The sequence below is a fragment of the Lepidothrix coronata genome, unplaced genomic scaffold (assembly GCF_001604755.1).
Source record: "Lepidothrix coronata isolate B3197 unplaced genomic scaffold, Lepidothrix_coronata-1.0 Scaffold233, whole genome shotgun sequence".
Classification (NCBI taxonomy): domain Eukaryota; kingdom Metazoa; phylum Chordata; class Aves; order Passeriformes; family Pipridae; genus Lepidothrix; species Lepidothrix coronata.
This window is the reverse complement of record NW_016690413.1, coordinates 102,918-120,810: the sequence shown is the minus strand read 5'-3', so window position 1 is coordinate 120,810 and position 17,893 is coordinate 102,918. Positions and strand designations below refer to the sequence as shown.

Sequence of the window (17,893 nt, the reverse complement as noted above, 5' to 3'; positions counted from 1 at the left end):
CTGGGAGAGAAAGATACGGGTACATTTTAGGATTGATGCTCTGCTGAGAAACTGCAGTGCCTAGGTTATAAGTGTGTGTGCTCTGTGTGTGCAGACAGACACTGTACCTGCCCAGATGAGGGTATTTTGCCCCAGGGCACAGTGACAAGTAGGCTGGGCATCCTCAACCAGATGACCCCCCTTACCCCTTGAGGTCGGGCTGGGTTGGCAGTCTTCTGGAACTTCAGTCTTCTCCTGAAGTTTACAGCCTTCTGGAACTGCTGTGACGAGCACAGCTGCTGGGAGAGAATGCAGGCTTGATGTCAAGAACAACTGGATTTGCAAGTGCAACTGTGTGCTGTTGTGGGGCAGTTCCGAGCCCCTTGGCCGGGAATCAAGTGCCCACCTGCAGTGCAGCACAAACCAGCCAGAGGACAGCAGAGGGCTGCAGCAACAGCCTGGGCCCTCCCTGGAGTGCTGAGGTTGGGCACCATGCCCGGGCAAATGCTGTGACAGTGTTTACAGTCTGGCAGCAAGAAGTGAGAGCCCTGCCCTGCCTCTGGGCATGGGGCTGCACCTGCAGTGACAGCCCGGGCACTACCACAGTGACTGGGGAGCCTGGGGCCACCCTAGGTCTGACAGACACACACTAGGGCCTGAAGACACTGCCAGTTTGTGCCTCAGATCCCTGCTCTTCTATTCCCTAATGCAGGGAATAATCAGAGCAGCACTCAAACACATCCTCTCACCCTGCAAAAAGGACAAAGCCATGGAAGCACTGTGGGCTCACACAAAACCTGCTGGCCCAGCCCCTCCATGGGAACTGTTATCAACCCATTTGTTTTGCATTAAATCGAGGCGACCAGAAAGTCTTGGGTTAATTTTGCTGTAAATTTTTTACTTCCTGAAGGTCAGGTACTCGGTCTCCGCCGCGTAATCCAGAAGCCGGGCAGCACCCGGCAGACGTTCCCTGTAGGCCCGGGACAGCCGGAGCCCGCCCTCCCGTTCCCAGGACAGGGGGATCACCCCGCTCACGGGGACAGCGGAAATCCCCCGTCCCGCCCAGTCCCGTCCCGTCCCGCCCAGTCCCGCCCAGTCCCGTCCCGTCCCGTCCAGCGCTCGGGGCCGCTCGGGGCCGCTCCGGGCCGGCCCGTGGCGCCCCCTGCAGGCCCGGCAGGGCTGGCCGCGACTACATCTCCCAGCAGCCTTTGCCGCGGAACGCGAACTACAGGTCCCGGCAGGCCGCGGGGGCGGGCCGTGCGTACCGCGCGTGCCGAGCAGGCCGCGGTGCCGGGACCGCGGCGATGCTGGAGGAGGCGGGCGAGGTGCTGGAGTCGGTGCTTAAGGCCTCGTGCCTCCCGCTCAGCGTCCTGCTCTTCGTGCCCGCCGTGCTCCTGCTTCTGGGTCCGCCGCCCGCCGCCGAGGCCGCGCACGAGTTTACGGTCTACCGCATGCAGCAGTACGAGCTGGGCGGGCAGCCCTACGGTGAGAGAACCGCGCGGCCCCGTCAGGCTCGGCTCTTCCGGGAGGTCGGACCCCGGGCAGCGGCCTCTTCAGGGGTGGTGGGCCCTGGGAGGAACCTCGACCCCCGGGGAGGAGCCTCGGGTAGGCCGCGGAGCCGCGGGCGGCCCATGGAGGGCAGCCCGGCCCAGAAGAGGCCTCAGGAGGGCTCGCGGGGGCCCTGGGAGGCGGTCAGCCGGGCCCGGGGAGGTGGTCAGCCGGGCCCGGGGCCAGGCCCAGGAGCGGGGGAGGACGCAGGAGGGCCCCATCTGGCTGAGTTCCACTGCCCAGGCTCAGCACTGCCAGGACGGTGCTGAGAGCTCCACCGTGGTGACCTAGAGGTAGCCAAGGACCCCACGGGCTTGTCTATGGCTGAGCTCTCTGTGTGTCGAGGAATCCAGCTGCATCCCTCCTGCATTCTGGGATACTTGGTCGTGAGCTCAGTTTTGTTCTCTTGCTTTTGACTCCTCTATTGACAGGTTGATTCTTCTTCCATCTCTTCTTCATTCTCAGCAGTATCTGTTGCTCCAGTGGCTTCATTTCAGGGCCTATCCTGTTACAATTCTTCTGTTGTGTTACAGTTGACTTCCTCTGTTCTGTTACTTCCAGGCTGCTGATTGTGCAACACCTTTCCAAGCCAGAAACACACCCTGTTGTGTGAATCCTTGAAGTGCTGTAACCCTCAGCCTCTACCCCCGTGCACTCACGGACCCAGAATCAAGGGTTGTTTCTGAGTCTTCTGTAGATATTTTATTCCAGGCCAGGACATGTGCTCTGTTCATGAGTGACTCTTCCGAAGTTTCAGACTTATGTTAACAATCTGGCATTACAGCCTCAGGTTTCCTCTGCCACTTGGATGGATTGTGTGTTTCCTTTGCTCCTCCCTACCCCCTTTGGGTAGCTGATGGTCCTGTACCTTGTGTGTTCTGAGATGTCCTTCAGGATAAAAGCTATTTGATGTTCCAGCCAAAAAGACCAAATACACATTGCTGCTCAGTCTCTTCTTGCAGGGGGAAGAGTTTTTTTGTCAGCATCAGTCATAGAGCAATTTAAGAACAAACTTGGACTTCCTCTAATGCTGATAGAGTTCTTTAGTTTGTAAATGAATTATTATTAACCAGCTCTCTGTAGAGAAACTACAGAAAATCAACTGTCTTGCTGTGCTGTCAGAAAATACTGTTGTGTCTGCTCTGTTTAGGTGTCAGAGGAGCAGAATTTTGGGTCCACATATTGCTATGTTTACACATCATTCTTTGGGAAACTAGGGAGGGATTATCTTCCTTTTGAATCTTTTTTTTTTTTGATTGGAGCAGGGGTGTTCTTAATACTTGTTTGTTATACAGTGTCAGAGTTCTGTGAGGAGAATTTACATCATGCCTTGACTCTGTTTACAGGTGTATGGCGATTCTATGACCTTTGATGAGACCAAACTAAAGTTAAGCTAAGTCAGGTTTAAATCTAACACTTAGCAGCACTCCTCTTTGAACAGAGGCTCAGATGCCTTCTGGAGCACCTTGTTCCATCCCTGACTCTGTGGGGGTGTAGAGGGATGAGGTCCTCTGTAGGTGCCAGAGTTATAGAAGAAGAAGCTGAATTTGGAGCATTATAAATTGTAAGGTGGATTTGAACCTCTCTGTACAAGATGTCCTTTTGGTCCTCCCTTGGAGAATGCAGGAGCTGCTGTCAAGCCTACAGACTGCTGTTCTCCCAAAGAATTGCATTTCCATGTAGGGGATTTGATATGCTGAAGCTGAGAGTAGGAGAGAGCGAGCAGCTAGGAGCAACCTGCTCATCTGTCACTTCCCCAGCTACAGACCTGTCCTTGTGGGTGGGCAAGAGCAGCCTTTTGGGTGACACAGGGTAGCCTGGTGTCTCTGCACAGCCTCCATCCTCTGCATGGAGGGGTGATCCTACAGCTGGAGGATGCAGGAGGCTCTAGAGAGACCAGGCTCTCTCCAGAGGTGTCAGGTGCAGGTGAGCAAACAGCCTGTGTGGTTGTGTTGAGCAGGTAGACTGGAAGGTGGGCAAGGCTGTATAATGCTGGAATAAGGGGAGTCTGGCAGGACATGGCCGCAGAGGTGTTGCTCTGATGGATTGCAAGAAAAACCACAGATCTCTGCTCCTTCTTGGATGAGGGGGAAGAGGCGGACTTAGCTTTCTGCAGGTCCTGGCTGCTCTGAAGTTCATCAAACTGTCACAAAGACTGTTCTGAGAAGGAGCTAGACTCGAGCAAAGGGGATATGTTGAAAGCATAAGTTGAAGCAACTGACAAGGCCTGTTGCTGTTCTCTGCTGCCAGGCACCAGGAGCGCAGTGCTCAACACAGAAGCACGCACAGTAGAGGCGGATGTCCTGAGCCGCCGCTGCGTCATGATGCGGCTGGTGGACTTCTCCTACGAGCAGTACCAGAAGGCTCTCCGCCAGTCAGCTGGGGCTGTGGTCATCATCTTGCCACGATCTATCTCTTCTGTTCCACAGGATGTTGTAAGGGTAAAAAAAAATAAAGTTTTCTTTCTCTTCCGATGGGAGATTTATTTGAGAGAAGCTTGGGTTGCTGCAGGACTGGAAGCTCCTGTTGTAATGCACAACAAGTCATATTCTAATATTAAAACTTACCTCTCTGCTTTGGTTGTTAATATTTTCCTGCCCTCTTTCATGTTTAGCAGATGCTAAGTTTGTGTCTCACTTAAATCCTCAGCAATTCATGGAGATAGAGCCAGAAATGCTTGCTATGGAAACCATTGTGCCAGTCTACTTTGCAGTGGAAGATGAAGAGCTGCTGTCTATCTATGAACAAACACGGGCTGCTTCTGCATCACAGGGTTCTGCCTCAGCTGCAGAAGGTGAGTTCTAACAAGTGGGGGAAAGGTTTGAGGAAGACAGGCCTGGGAGCAGTCTGCTGTGTCCTGTACACCATGAACCACTGCTCTGTCACATTCATGTTTATTCTGACTTTGTCAAAGAGTTTTGAGAGTCAGTGGAAGAAAAACTCAGTATGAGAGGGTATTACTTGACTATATTTGGAAATACAGTTGCATGAAGTTCTCAGCTTCACACTGTTGCAAATAAGATATAAATCAAAACTAGGTTAAAAACAACATTGAAGATGTTAAGTGAAGGTGGTGTGTTGGTAGAAGCTGAAGCTTTTTGTCTGACCACACCTCCGTTTGGTGCTTCCATGTATCCCCTTGTAAATAACTTGACTGTCTTACTGACCTGCTGTTTATGATTAACTTTAGAACTGCTGGAGAAAAGTTTTTGTTTTAGGACAGAATGAAGATGTATGGTCACCAAGAAACTGTCATTGCATAAACACAAGTGACAAGCGAGAGGGCTTAAATGGTTTAAAGCTGGTCTTTTCAAAGTGCAGTTAGCAAGGAAAATAAAGGGATGAAACTTCCCCGGGTGTACATTGTGGTTTTGGGTTTTTTTTGTTCTAGTTCTGCTGCACACGGCAACTGCCAATGGCTTCCAGATGGTGACCAGTGGGGCCCAAAGCAAAGCTATCAATGACTGGCTTATACCCAGTGTGGAGGTGAGTAGTATGTGGATTCAAACTGGCAATGTTGATGGAATGAATTATTTTATTGGGACTTCATCAGACATTTGGACTGATAGGGCAAGTCAAGGGAGTCTCAGCCATGTAAGTATCTGGAGTCCTCAAAACTAAGGCCAGGGCAGACTCAGCGGGCATGTAGAAATGAAGCTGTCTTTGTACAGGTACACAAGAGGTGACGTGGAGTGACACTGCTCTCTTTCCTCTGCAGGGAAGGCTAACAGGGCTGGGTGGAGAAGACCTGCCCACAGTTGTGATAGTTGCCCACTATGATTCTTTTGGAGTGGCTCCAGTGAGTATTCTTTTTTCCTGCAGCTGTCTGTTCCTGTCTTTTTTCCCCATTTGGCCTTTGCCCATGTGTCTTTTCTTGGCCTTAAGGATGTGGGGCAGTTACAAGTGAAGCGTGGTGGTGTGCTATCTTGAAGCTGTCAGTGTAGGTTTGTCACCTTGTCTTTGTCCCGCTTCATCCTGCAGTGGCTGTCACACGGTGCTGACTCCAATGGCAGTGGTACCTCAGTGCTTCTGGAACTGGCCAGGCTGTTTTCCCGGCTCTACACCTACAGACGTACCCATGCTGGGTAAGAAACTGCCCTGTTTATGCTTAAATGTGTGTAGCTGAGAACAGATAAGATGGGCTCTTGCTCCAGACCTACAGGGTGTTACAAACAGTCCTTCAATTTGCTCTGTTCTGTTTCCATCTGAGTACGGCTGCTGTTAATGGCCAAGCTCCTTCCTCTGTTCTCTTTGCTGTAGCTCTGCTCAAGCTTAGGGACAAGTGGAGAGAATGATATGGGAAGTAGATTCCATCCTCAAGCAATGGGAACTCCCCCTTTTAATCTGTCTTGCCATTACCTGAGTATGTGGCATGTAGGAAGTGTTTGTTAATGGACAGTTTGCCTTGGATGTCAGGTGCTAGTAGTTGTGATTTTACCACACCTCCAAGACTGAGTAAAGGAGTTCTTGGGAGTACAGCATGCTAACACTTTTCTGGCTTCTTTGATGGGCAGGTATAACTTGCTGTTCTTTGCATCTGGAGGTGGCAAGTTTAATTATCAAGGAACTAAGCGGTGGCTGGAAGACAATTTGGACCACACTGGTGAGTAAGGGGCTGACATTCCAGCATGTTCTGTGGCAAAGTCTGTGTCAATACAGTTGTGTTAAATGTCTGTTATTAATTGTCAGTCCTCCTGTGAGAATCTCCTTGTGTGAGCCTTGCTTTTTTGGGATGGAAGTCCCAGCACAAGACATAGCAATAAAGGTTTGTATTTTTCTGTTGCAGATTCCAGCTTGCTGCAGGACAACGTAGCATTTGTTCTCTGCCTTGATACTCTGGGCAGAGGCAATAGCCTTCATCTCCATGTCTCAAAGCCTCCCAAGGAGGGGACCTTGCAGCATGCATTTCTGAGAGAACTGGAGATGGTAATAAAAACATTTTAGGTACATGGGAACTTGGGACTTAGTGTGGGGAGCTGCAGCTCTCCAAGAGAGGAAGGACGATGTAAAGAAATGGTGTGCCATTGCAATATTTCATGTATTATTTATGGTCACTTGATTTGAAGTGCAGACAAATTCTCATGCTGCAGTTCTAAATGAAGCAGAGTAGATCTGCTGCATTTTCCACTGCACTTCCTTATGGCTTCCTTATATTACCCTGTAGTGACATTAAAACAGCTCTTTTTGATATGAAACCAGCTTTATAATGGCAATAACTGCACCTTACAGGTGGAGGTGTGTTTACCTTCTGGAATGCAGAAAAAGTGGGTCTAGGCAGACAGGGCAGTGCATGATGGGATAATGCAGTGGGTAGCATGACACCCGTGTATGGCTTGTCCTTTCCCTCAGGTTGTTGCCAGCCAGTTCCCAGAGGTGAAGTTTTCCATGGTGCACAAGAAGATTAACTTGGCTGAGGACATGCTGGCATGGGAGCACGAGCGGTTTGCGATCCGACGCTTGCCAGCATTCACCATCTCCCACCTGGAGAGCCACCGTGACAGCCTCCGCAACAGCATCATGGACAGGAGGTGAGAGGCCTTAGGGAAGGAAGGCTGCAGTTTAAATCCAGCCCGTAGACCCAAATTGGCTTCACAGCTGCTTGTGTTGTTCTGATGGTCAGGAGACAGGTGACAAAAACACCGCGAGTTGGGCTCTGGATTCAGGCTCGTGCATGATGCAGTGAAAAAGGGTTGTTTCTAGAGGAAGCTGATGCCATTGGCAAGTCCATAATCCCTTCTTTTTTCTTTAGGGCACGGATAGACACTAAAGCACTGATCAGGAATACTAGGATCATTGCTGAAGCTTTGACAAGGGTCATCTACAATTTAACAGACAAGGTAAGAGCTGCCCACCATGCAGTGCTGACCAGACTTGTCCTGCCCAACCAAGCTTGCTCTCACCAATAGCCTGGATTGCTTGTTTGTTTCTTTTTTTTTTTTGCCATTGCAGGGAGCACCTGCAGATATGCAGATCTTCACAGATCAGATGGTGAGCACAGTGTGGTTTTGTAACCTGTGGGAAGAAGGAATCTAGAGTCTGGGAGAGAGGTCTGGTCTCAGCATGTGTGTACCTGATGCCCTTTATTTGGTGGTATTTTTCTGTAGCAGATCCAGCAGGAGCAACTGGAGTCAGTGATGGACTGGCTGAGCAGTCAACCCAGGGCTGCCCAGCTGATTGATAAAGACAGCACCTTCCTCAACACCTTAGAATATTATATGGGACGCTACCTGAAGGATGTCAAGCAGCATCATGTAAAGGCAGACAAACGGTAAGAAAGGAGATGAAAGAACCAGCCAGGGCATGCAAACTGGCTTCCCCCTCTAAATAACTGTCTCTGAGCTGCTGCTTTTCTGGTTTCTTGGCATGCAGCTGGAAGGGATTGCACTTTTCTGCTTTTCTGACAGTTTTGGTTCATGCTCTCTGTTCTAGAGAAAGCTGTTTAACCATTCCTCACAGCACAGAAACAAGACCCAGCAGCTCCCTCTGTCTGAAGAGCTTGTTTTTTCACTGTTTTGGTTCCACCTTTCCCACTCTGAGTGCAGGAAAAGACTGAGGTCTCCTAGACAGCTTTCATTAATTGTAAAAGGGCAGCTTACATCCCATCTTACCCGCTTAGGCTAAAGCAGTTTAGTGAACACAGGGAGGAATCTTTCACATGGCTCTTTGGAGACAGCTGAATAGCATGTGTTCTGAATTGTGTCCTTAGGCTTCTGATTTGGGGAAAAGAAAGACCTGATGACTAAAATCAGCTCAAAATTAGTATGTGAGGTGGTCATGCTTCCCTGTCTCTGGGTGGGTGGACTCCTTGGGGACAGGTCTGGGCTGTCCTCACTACAGTGTCAAGAAGTGTAATAGAATCTGGAAATTTCTTCTTTGCACAGGGATCCTGAGTTTGTTTTCTATGACCAGCTGAAACAGGTGATGAATGCATACAGGTATGGAATTCCCTTGAGCACGTTGGGCTATTGTCTCACTCCGTGGCGGCAACTGCTGTAGCAATTTCATGTGTACTTTCTTTATGACAGGGTCAAGCCAGCGATCTTTGACCTGCTTCTAGCTGTCTGTATTGCAGCCTACTTGGGCGTTGCCTATGTTGCAGTGCAGGTAAGAGAAGAGAAGCAGGAAACAGACATATTATTTTCCTTATAAATCATGGTAGCACAGTAACTGGTGTTCACACAGTCCCAGCGCTAAAGCTGGAACAATAATGCCATCCCACTCTAAAAGCAGTTATCCAGAACAGCTGGCTGTTTTGGTGTATGTCTTTGAGTATTTCAGTTGGCTGTGCTGAAGGCAGTCTCTTGCCATTCTAGTGCAAAACTGGTTTTTTAGAGCTGTTTCTTGTAGTCAAGGACATGCATAACTCACTTGCTAAGCTATTTTGCCTTCAAACTGAGACTACTCAAGGCAACTAAAATTTGCTGTAATGTTAAAAGTTTGTTGCTTGTAGTGAGGTAGTGTTAGAAAATATCTGAACTTGGGATGCAACTTAGAAATGCATCTTCAGAGTTTTGGTTTCTTTTTTCAATGAAACCAGAAATACATCCTGTGCCAGTAATCCTGGAAATGTGATACTCCATGCCTTGGCCACTCTGTTTATATGTAATGTTTTTGTGTAAGTGTTAACCAAGCCACTGTGAGTGAGGCTTCTGATCCTGCCTAGGCTCATGAAGAACATGAATGAAAGGGAAGCATTTTAGGTCACTCTCAATTTTGATCTCTTTGTGTTATTTGTGTTTGTTATTTGTTTGGGGAAACTACAAGCATTTAAAAATACAATGTAACAACATAAACAGGAAGGAAAACATATACTTTGATTTGTCAGCTATCTTCCTTACTTTTGTATTTGAATTTGAAATTGTTTGAAGCCTGGATCTCGGTCAAATATTTGAAGTAGCTGTTGTTGAATCAAAACACAAGTAACCAAAGCAAAATCAAAAGAGGAATTAAGTTAATTTCTAAGTCACTGGTGAAATGGTGCCGGAGAAGATCTGGTTAAAGGATTGTGAATTACTGGGAATCTCTGTGTTTGCCTGGTTTGTTTTTACGTTTGTGACACTGCTAGCAGCAGTGTTTCTACAGCGACCAGGATCCTGCAGGTGTTGAAATCTGAAGCTTTCTCCCCTTCAGAAGGAACAGAATTGCATCCAAAAAAATAAAATCTTTAACAAGTGGTTGCATCTTCACAAAGGGGTGATACACACCTACACAAACACTTTTGTAAGCCATCACTTTCTGTACAACTTGAAGTAACTGGCTTCATTGTCATAATTCCTCTTAATTCATCAAATCTCACTCCATCTTCAGGGTGAGAGTGCTAGTGGATGATTCAAACTAGGTACTGCATTTGCACGTTGGTATTGTTTTAAGCCTTCTACTAAGTTTTCCGTCTGTTTAGAACAGCCATGGTTACTTCTTTTCATTCTTTTTCCAGCACTTTGGTCTCCTTTACAAGATGATACAGAGATTATCCCTTAAAACCAAGCAGCAGTGAAGCAACAAGTCATCACCCACCCAGCAGCACTGAGCCATCGGTGAGCCCATCGGAAACCTTCTGCCTTCCATTGAACCCTGCTATTTCTCTTCCTCTTTGCTACTGTACAGAGGGGAGGAAGGCATAAAGAAAATGAAATTTTAACTCTTGTGCACCTTTTAAGTGCTTTTCTTCACCTTCTTCCCCTGACTTGCACCATGTCTGTTTTCCTTTGCATTTTGGTGAGAGAGAGGCTCAGAGACTCCACCAATTCCTGCAGTCTTATTCTGGGCAGCTTCTATGAGTGTAAAACAAAGTCCAACACCTTCATGGACATGTGTCATACAGCCAACTTGGAAACTGAAACTACAGAGTGACGTGTTATCTCTGCCCAGCAGACAAGGACTCGGAGCAGTTGTTTAAAATTAAAGTGAATGCAATTAGCATGTTTCCTTATGGTACCTCTTCCTTAAATTCACTGCCTGGCTTTAGTGAGGTGTGCTGAGCAAGCAAGCAAGCACCTTTTTGCATTTTGTTTAGACTGCAGTAACTCATGCCCTTTTAGGAGGTGCACTGTGAGTGATCCTGACTGTTATTGCCAGGACGAGGAAAGATTGCTGAGATGAGTTTCTGGTATTAGGGTTCTTACCAGGACAGGTTCTCTCCCGTCTCTGTTGGAGGATGCATTTTGCTGTGTACTTGGTTACTCTGGAAGTTTATGGTCTTTGGACAGTTCATGGCTGCCACCACTCTGTGCTAAACTCTTGCTTGATCTTTGGGGGGTGTTCTGTTGTCCCAGCTGCTGCAGGATTGTGTTCTGTGCTGTTCCATGTACTTAAACAAGCTGGTTGCATCAATAACAAGAGCAAGAGCAGCCCAGACCTGGAAAATATATCAAGATACTGACTACAAGTCCTAGACTAGTTGTAGTTCTAGAAGATAACCTGATGGAGTATTGTTCCTGCCACCCTGCAAGGTTTGAGTCCTTCCTCTGATCTGTCCTATGTACATGATGTCTTTTCACAAGCCACAGTGGATACCTTTTTTTTTTTTATTCTTTACACTACTACTTATAATTAAAATAGTGTATTTTACAGGGGCTGAAAAGCTATTGTGGGTTTGAATGAAGGTGTACCTCTTTTTTTTTGTATGCATGGAAAAGTCAAGCTGTGCATTCTTGTCTGCACACAGCTGCTGTGCACGTGCTTGTTAAAAAACAGGTTGTTGTGACCGGTCACTGGCCTTGTCCTTTGGATGGGCACCAAAGCACTGATTTCCATGCATCTTTCTTTTTTTCACCATAGTCTCCTTCTTGGAGTACCCTTACCCCATGATGTGCTTTCTGCTACTTTAAATGTGTAGCAACTTGTTTTTTAAAGGGTCTTGTCTTTTCCAGGACAGATGCTGGTGTCAGCAGCTCACCATCATATCACCAGGTGGCATGGTGCCAAGCACTCCTGAAATATCAGCCCTACAAGGGAAACCTGCCTTTTCCTGATCTTTGAGTGCTTATTTGAAATATGTCTCTCTGCATGCATGAAGTGTTCATGACACTCCTTTGCCAAATGAATTTATGACTTCAGAAGTTGCTGAAGTGCCTGAAAGACAAGCCTTGATTGTTTTCCACTGGCTTTTGTTCTGTGCCCATAGACATTACAATATGCGCCCTGGGAAGGTGCATTCTCTGTGCTGGGTAGGTTTAGAACATGCATGGTACAGTGATTGTCTGAAGAACTCTGTAGGCTCTGAGTGTCTGGAAGTAGTTTCAAAGTCCTCCAGCTGCATCATACATTTCTAGTGTGTTAAATTTAGGGAGGTGGTGTTCCCTCCAATCCAGCAGATTACTTAACCAGTCCTAATTATTCACTCTGTTACTTTGCTGAGAAAAATAGAAAAAATGATCAGCAATCCTGCTGCAGCTTGAGTTGATGAATATAAAATTTGCCAGCAGTGGGCAAGAGTGAACAGAACAGGCCCGGAACATTATTCATTGCAGTGGAGACTGTCAGCCCTCAGTCTTCCAGATGAGAAGCTCAAAGTTCAGAGTCAAAAACTTCCACCAAGGCAACCCAAGTGTAGTTGCAGTTGTGTCCCCGTCAATGCTGTAGCACTAAAGAAAACACTTTAGCTGCATGTGGTCTCAACAATGAACTGTTAACACTCCTGATGCAGTGCCAACAACTTAAAAGAAAGATGGATAAGATTTATGAGTTTATAAACCTGAAGGGCAGTTGGGACAGTATATTGCTCTCTCCCACACAAGGTTAATTTGTCCCATAATTCTTTTGGATGCATTTTGTGTTTCTCTAGCTGCCTGCCTTAGCAAGTAGTTTTTACTACAGATGAGAGTTTTTGATCAAAGTGCATGTGTGCTGAAACATATATGCTCAAATCTGAGATAAACAAATTCGAACTTTCTCATGGCTGGAACACAGTGCCCATCCTGGGATTGAATTTAGTTCCCACATTGCTATTTCCACATTGTTGATTTCTTTGGTAAGTTAACAGAGAAGCTTGCAAATAGACTCTGGTGCTGATCCACACTGCAGCATATCTGATCAATTCTGACACCAACACAGCACACAAAGGCAGAAATTGAACAGGTGTCATGATAAAATAAAAGTTCTCCACAACGCTGCAGAAGAGCTCTGTGTAGCTGATTCTTGTTGCCCTTATTTTTACCTATCTTTCTCTTGTGAGGAGTTTGCCTGGCCTATAGGTAAGAACGTGGAAAGCATATGTGCACATATTTGTCTGACTTTACCTTTAGCTGTCAAAGTCTGCAGCTCATAAAAAATGGTTTTCTAGCAGGGTTTAACTGAAGTCGTTAATGCCTTCTGTCTACTCCCACCTCCATGAGCACTAGTGGGGATTTTATGCAAGCAGTTTGGACTATCGTAGTTTATCTCCCACATAAGAGAGGTTCGTTTATTGTTAGGAGATAACTAATGCTGTGCAATATGAACTCCATTCTTGTACTCAGTGCAGAGAAGATCCTGAAGCCAAAATGGAATTGGGTATCTCGCTATCTGCGGCTGAAAGAGTCACCACAATCTATTCAGATGTTCAAAACCACAGCTACCCAAAATTGTTGTGGGGCTTGGTTTTGAGAGTTTTTGTTTGTTTTAAATCTTGCACTCTCATATTGTTCATAGCACAAGCTCAAATCCCAAGCTTCTGCTCCCTGTGGCCAAGCTGGGTTTTACATTTCAGAGCCATTCAGTCTTGACTCACTGATCTGAAATGATGGGGCTGCTACTATATGTCTCAGTAAATTAGGCCTCTGGGTGCTTGAGTGTGGGTTCCTGCTTGCTCACTTTGATCTGTTTAGTTTCCATTTGTAGTTATCGCATAGCAACTTCAAGGTTATAATCTGGAATATTTGCAGCTCAGGAAAAAGATTTGATTTATCTAGCAATGTTAACTCAATTATTTATCTCTTGTGTGCCCTAAAGAACAAATGTATATTGAGGTGAATATTTAAAAACTAATAGAAAATTCACTGCAGTTGATTTACATATTTTTGGGACCATAAATGTAATAATATTTAAGTATTTTAACTTTTTTCATTTTCTTATTTGTTTGTCTCTTTTTCCCTTGGAAAAATAAAGTGAGTGAGTAGGTTTGATGGACAGATTTGTCAGAGAACTATTTGCTGATGGAAGCTCAAAAAAATAGAGTCTCCTTGCATTATTTGGAGGAATAGATCCCTCTACAAAAAGGAAGAAAATCCATGTGTTTAAAGGCTTCCTCCCTTCTCTATAGTAAAAAGTAAAATAGTATGACACAAAACATTTACAAATTCCAGACACGACTCCACCACCTTGAGGTAGTGAATTCCTGTAAAGTTTCTATGCAAAACAGCTTTGATACTGTGAAAAACTGGTTACGTTAGAAGCCAACACTGTGCTCATAGAGATTGTTGTGTCTCTGTCATTACCAAATGACCATTTGAACACTAAACTATTTATTCAAGTTATAAGCATTGCAAGAGATCTGTTCCCTGAGCATGAGTTTGTCCAAGTCTTACATGGACAGTGGTCATAGTTGTGGAGTGGGAAAGTGACCTAAACACTACAGAAAGGGAGAGTCAAACGTTGTACGTTGTATGTTCATTCTGCCTCCTCCAGTGGCCCCTCTAAAGGGGTTCTCCGTGTTAAGACCCTTCTTTCATGCTTTGGCATTTTTATAGTGACTTGCCATCTTGCCTGCAAGTTCACAGGTCCTGGCTGCCCTGTGTATTGTGCCCAGCATAAATTCAGTTAATGTGGGATTTCTTGAGGAATCCTTTGATCCTTGCTATAGATTTTTGTGTGAGGGTAGATTAATTTGTTTCAGCTTGGTTTGCTTCATGGAATTAATTAGGTTGGAAAAGACCTCTGAGATCATTGAGCATAACCTATAATATTGGACGACTAAGCATGGTTTTCCTTTCAGATTAATTTCTTTCAGAGAAGTTACAAGTACAAATTACTCTCTTGGAGGGAGCTGTGTACCCTGTAATGAAAATGGGAAGCAAAGCCCTCAAGCTTTTCTGTGCCATTGGGATCAGAGAGGGAAAGGAGCATTGTGAACTCCTTCCAGGAGGGAAAAAGCATGCCCACAATGTAAGACAGAAGATCTGTCAGTTAAAACAGAGATCATGAAGAAATGTTTTTTCATTTAAATACCACATCTACTGTTTTTCTGAAGAGTTCTTGACACCTGATCTTTATCTAGATAATTTAATAAAGCATGGGCCTCAGTTCTTTAATGTAATTCTTAACAAACCCAAAAGGAACAAGCTGACAATATCTGATTGGAAACCCATGCAGCAATTTCACTACAGTGTCTGTTTTGTAAGAGAAAGGGAGAGGATATAAAGACCTTACCTCTGCTGAATCTAAAAAGAAACCAGTTCTTTTTATTGTTTAAGCCACACTAGTGATTCCTTGTTATCAGCAGGTTTTTTTTAAACAGAGCTAGAGTTGGCATTATTTCCTTTGGGCCATTCAAAGGATGGTGTCTTAACTGCTGCGTGGAGTAAGGTTCTCCTAGAATTTCTTCCCGGCTCATATGAGTGGGAATTTGTACTAGAGAATAGCCCATAAGGGACTGTGGGACTCATGAAAGGCAATTTGAGCTTGTATTCTCAGATGGTGCTTCTGTGATAGCATCAGGTACTTCTTGCTAAGGATGCTGCAGTGCTGGTACAACTGCCATGCTTAGAAGATTGCTTCTGTTTCTGGACTGTGCCTCTGTCTCAGATTCCAGCTTTCCCATCTGCAGCTGGTCTGAAGAAGCCAGTCAGGTGTGCTACTTGATGCTTACCCCTCTGAAACCTCTCCTGCTCCTGTTTCTAGGGATTTCCCTGTCCACAGAACAGTGGAAGGAGCTGGAGATCATTCCCAAGATTGATGCTGCTGTCAAGAAATTATAAGATGAAGAATCTCGGACACCTTCAATCTATTTACTTTTCCTTAGGTGCACTGGCATATAAAGACAAGGATTCTCATCTGGGGCCTCTTTCTCATGTTGATGGGGCTTCCTCACTGAGGTGGTGGTCATGCTGAGAAGACTAGAGACTTCTCTTTTCAAGAAGTAGCTTGTAATAAGCACCTGAAACTAGAGCCAGTGCTGTGAAGTGAGACTTCAGCACCTCTGGTCTCATGCAGACTTGAGGTCTGTGATGGTGAGGGACATGACCACAACCTGGCTTTCCAGGGTTAGATGGCTTCTGTCTCTATTGTGGAGTACTTTAGCTCGTCTACATCTGTTACTGACTTACATTTTGTTGACTATTGAGTAAGATGGTTTGTATACCTCATGTTGGCATCCTTTGTGTTTCCTCTACATGCTATACTGGTTTTTTTAGTGAAGGCATTCTACTTCAGCAACTGGTTTGTCTGTAGAGGTTGAATATGCACAACACAGGTGTTTGCATTGTAAAGAGAAGAATCATAGTGTTTCACAGGCTGCCACCTCAACTCTTTGTTTCAGGCACCCTTCTCTGTAGGTTGCTTTGGATTTCCCTTTTAGGAGAGTGCTCTGTAGTGTTTTTTCTCATGATATGTTCCCAAATACTCCTGCTATATAGAAGCAGTCAGGCAGCGGGGCTGGCCCAGGTCATGGGAAGGGCACACTACAATGAATCATTCAAAGGAAGTGGTAATTAGGAGGCCTGTTAAATAGAGGGGAAGTTAAAGAATATCCACAGAGAAAAATGACAAACTATGAAGAGAGTGGAGAGAGGATATTTTATGCTTGAGCTCTAAATGGATCCCACTCTGTGATCAGCTGCAGCAAGCACAGCCTTCCTCAGCAAGACTTTTCCAGACTTCACAACAGCTTGCGTCTTCCATCTATTTTTGGGGTTTCTCTTGTCCTGGTTTCCATAGTATCTGAATGCTTCATGCTCTTAAATATATCTGACACTTACAGCACCTTGGTGAAGTAGAAGATACAAAGGCCCTTGCTCTTTAGAGCTGCCGGAGCTGTAACAGCTCAGGGATATGTGGAAGATGTGGGGTGGAGTACTAAATTGAAAATGCTCTTTTCTAGAGGCTGAATTTGTCACTGCTGGATTAGCCTTTCACTAGGGATAGCAGGAGAAAAAAAATCTTTCTTCATAAAACTTCTCAAAAATATTTTGAAGGGCTCAGTGCTGTAGCTGCTTGCAGCAGGGGTGGAGATGAGTTGACTTGATGATTGAGGCATTCTCCTCTAATCTGGTGTTCAGCTATTCTCTATTCTGCTGTCACTTTTCTTTCTTTCACATGCTTTGCTTTCAAGCATTGGAAGAAACAGTTTGCAAACAACCCAAACTTTTCGTGTAATGGGCAACAAGGGGTTTTTTGTTGCCTTTTTTTTTTTCTTTTAATCAATCCTCAAAGAACAGCTACTCTTGATAAGAAAGACATCTGGTATCTTTGATATTCACTTCCAATTTACCACTATTATAGACAACGGTTGTAAAATCCACAAACCTTAAAACTTAGTTAATTTTTGGTTTCTTGCAAAGTTAAAATGGTAAATGAATCCACAGTGCCTTCTTCCTGAGGGCCAGCACGGGCTAGCACGTGCCTCTCATTCTGCAGGAGTCTCTGTCATTCTTGCCATGACTTTAGCCTGGGAGCCAGGTGGGTGCTCATACATGACTGGTATTCTCAGTTCTTCCCTCAGCTCTGTAGGACTGGGACCCCTCTTGTTCCCCTGATAATAACACCTCCCCTTTTTCCTAACCTTTCCTGCACAGCTCTCAGTATTGAAACCTACTGCACGTATCTCCTGTCACAGGGGCCTGGAGTCAGCCTTCTGCCTTCCTGGGTAAAACCATGCCTAACAGATCTGGGTAGGGTTTGAGGCAGTGCTCTGGGAGGTGAGCTGGCATGTAGGGCACTGCGAGGAGAGAGTAGGAGGAAGGATGGGACTTTGGGAGCAGGCAAGAGCCTTCTGAATTGGGCTGCTACGTGAGCTGTTGTTGCCCTGGCTCTGTGTGTTGGATAGTAGGGTCACCTCTACACTCCACTGCTGCCTTCACTCTGCAGGATCCAGGGCAATAGTGAGGGATGACAGAAATCTCTTACTAGAGAGACTAAGCAAAGGGAAGGGAGGCCAGGCTGTGCCTGCACCACAGTTCTTTTTAAAGCCTCAGGCCTGGCATGCTCAGTGGAGCTGAGCACTGGGCTCTGCCACAGCTCTCTCTGCAAACAATCCAGCAAGCACCCCCTTCCTACTCCCAGCACGAGGGCACAGAAGCATTTTCATCTTCAGGGATACCAGGGAAGGATGACAGGCTAAAATGTATGGTGTGACGACAAAAGCTGTGCATGCTGCAGAGGAAACGCTCTGGGGAAGATGCAGGCAGTGTGTGGCTGTGGGCGGCAGAGAAGTGTTTGGCTGCATCCCTGCAGC

General features: G+C 45.9%; 1 protein-coding gene across 2 annotated transcripts; it reads left to right on the top strand.

Moving 5' to 3' along the window:
* The first annotated feature begins 1,239 nt into the window (after positions 1-1,239).
* NCLN (nicalin) lies at positions 1,240-10,451 on the top strand. Of its 2 annotated transcripts, none has more exons than XM_017834457.1 (15): positions 1,240-1,464; positions 3,778-3,968; positions 4,177-4,321; positions 4,919-5,013; positions 5,246-5,326; positions 5,509-5,612; positions 6,042-6,130; positions 6,314-6,453; positions 6,877-7,055; positions 7,277-7,364; positions 7,477-7,515; positions 7,635-7,795; positions 8,409-8,462; positions 8,553-8,631; positions 9,962-10,451. In XM_017834457.1, exons 1-15 carry the CDS (start codon positions 1,284-1,286, stop codon positions 10,019-10,021), a joined length of 1,686 nt encoding a protein of 561 aa, XP_017689946.1. In that variant the 5' UTR covers positions 1,240-1,283; the 3' UTR covers positions 10,022-10,451. The 2 variants fall into 2 exon arrangements, with proteins under 2 accessions (XP_017689946.1, XP_017689945.1); XM_017834456.1 differs by having other exon boundaries at positions 7,632-7,795.
* The last annotated feature ends 7,442 nt before the right edge of the window (positions 10,452-17,893 follow it).

What these genes read in the sequence shown, in the direction of transcription:
- NCLN (XM_017834456.1), top strand. Translation starts at nt 1,284, where the DNA reads ATGCTGGAGGAGGCGGGCGAGGTGCTGGAGTCGGTGCTTAAGGCCTCG. An exon ending in GCTGGGCGGGCAGCCCTACG is followed by an intron (nt 1,465 to 3,777) that starts GTGAGAGAACCG and finishes CTCTGCTGCCAG; the next exon opens with GCACCAGGAGCGCAGTGCTC. An exon ending in AGACAATTTGGACCACACTG is followed by an intron (nt 6,131 to 6,313) that starts GTGAGTAAGGGG and finishes TTTCTGTTGCAG; the next exon opens with ATTCCAGCTTGCTGCAGGAC.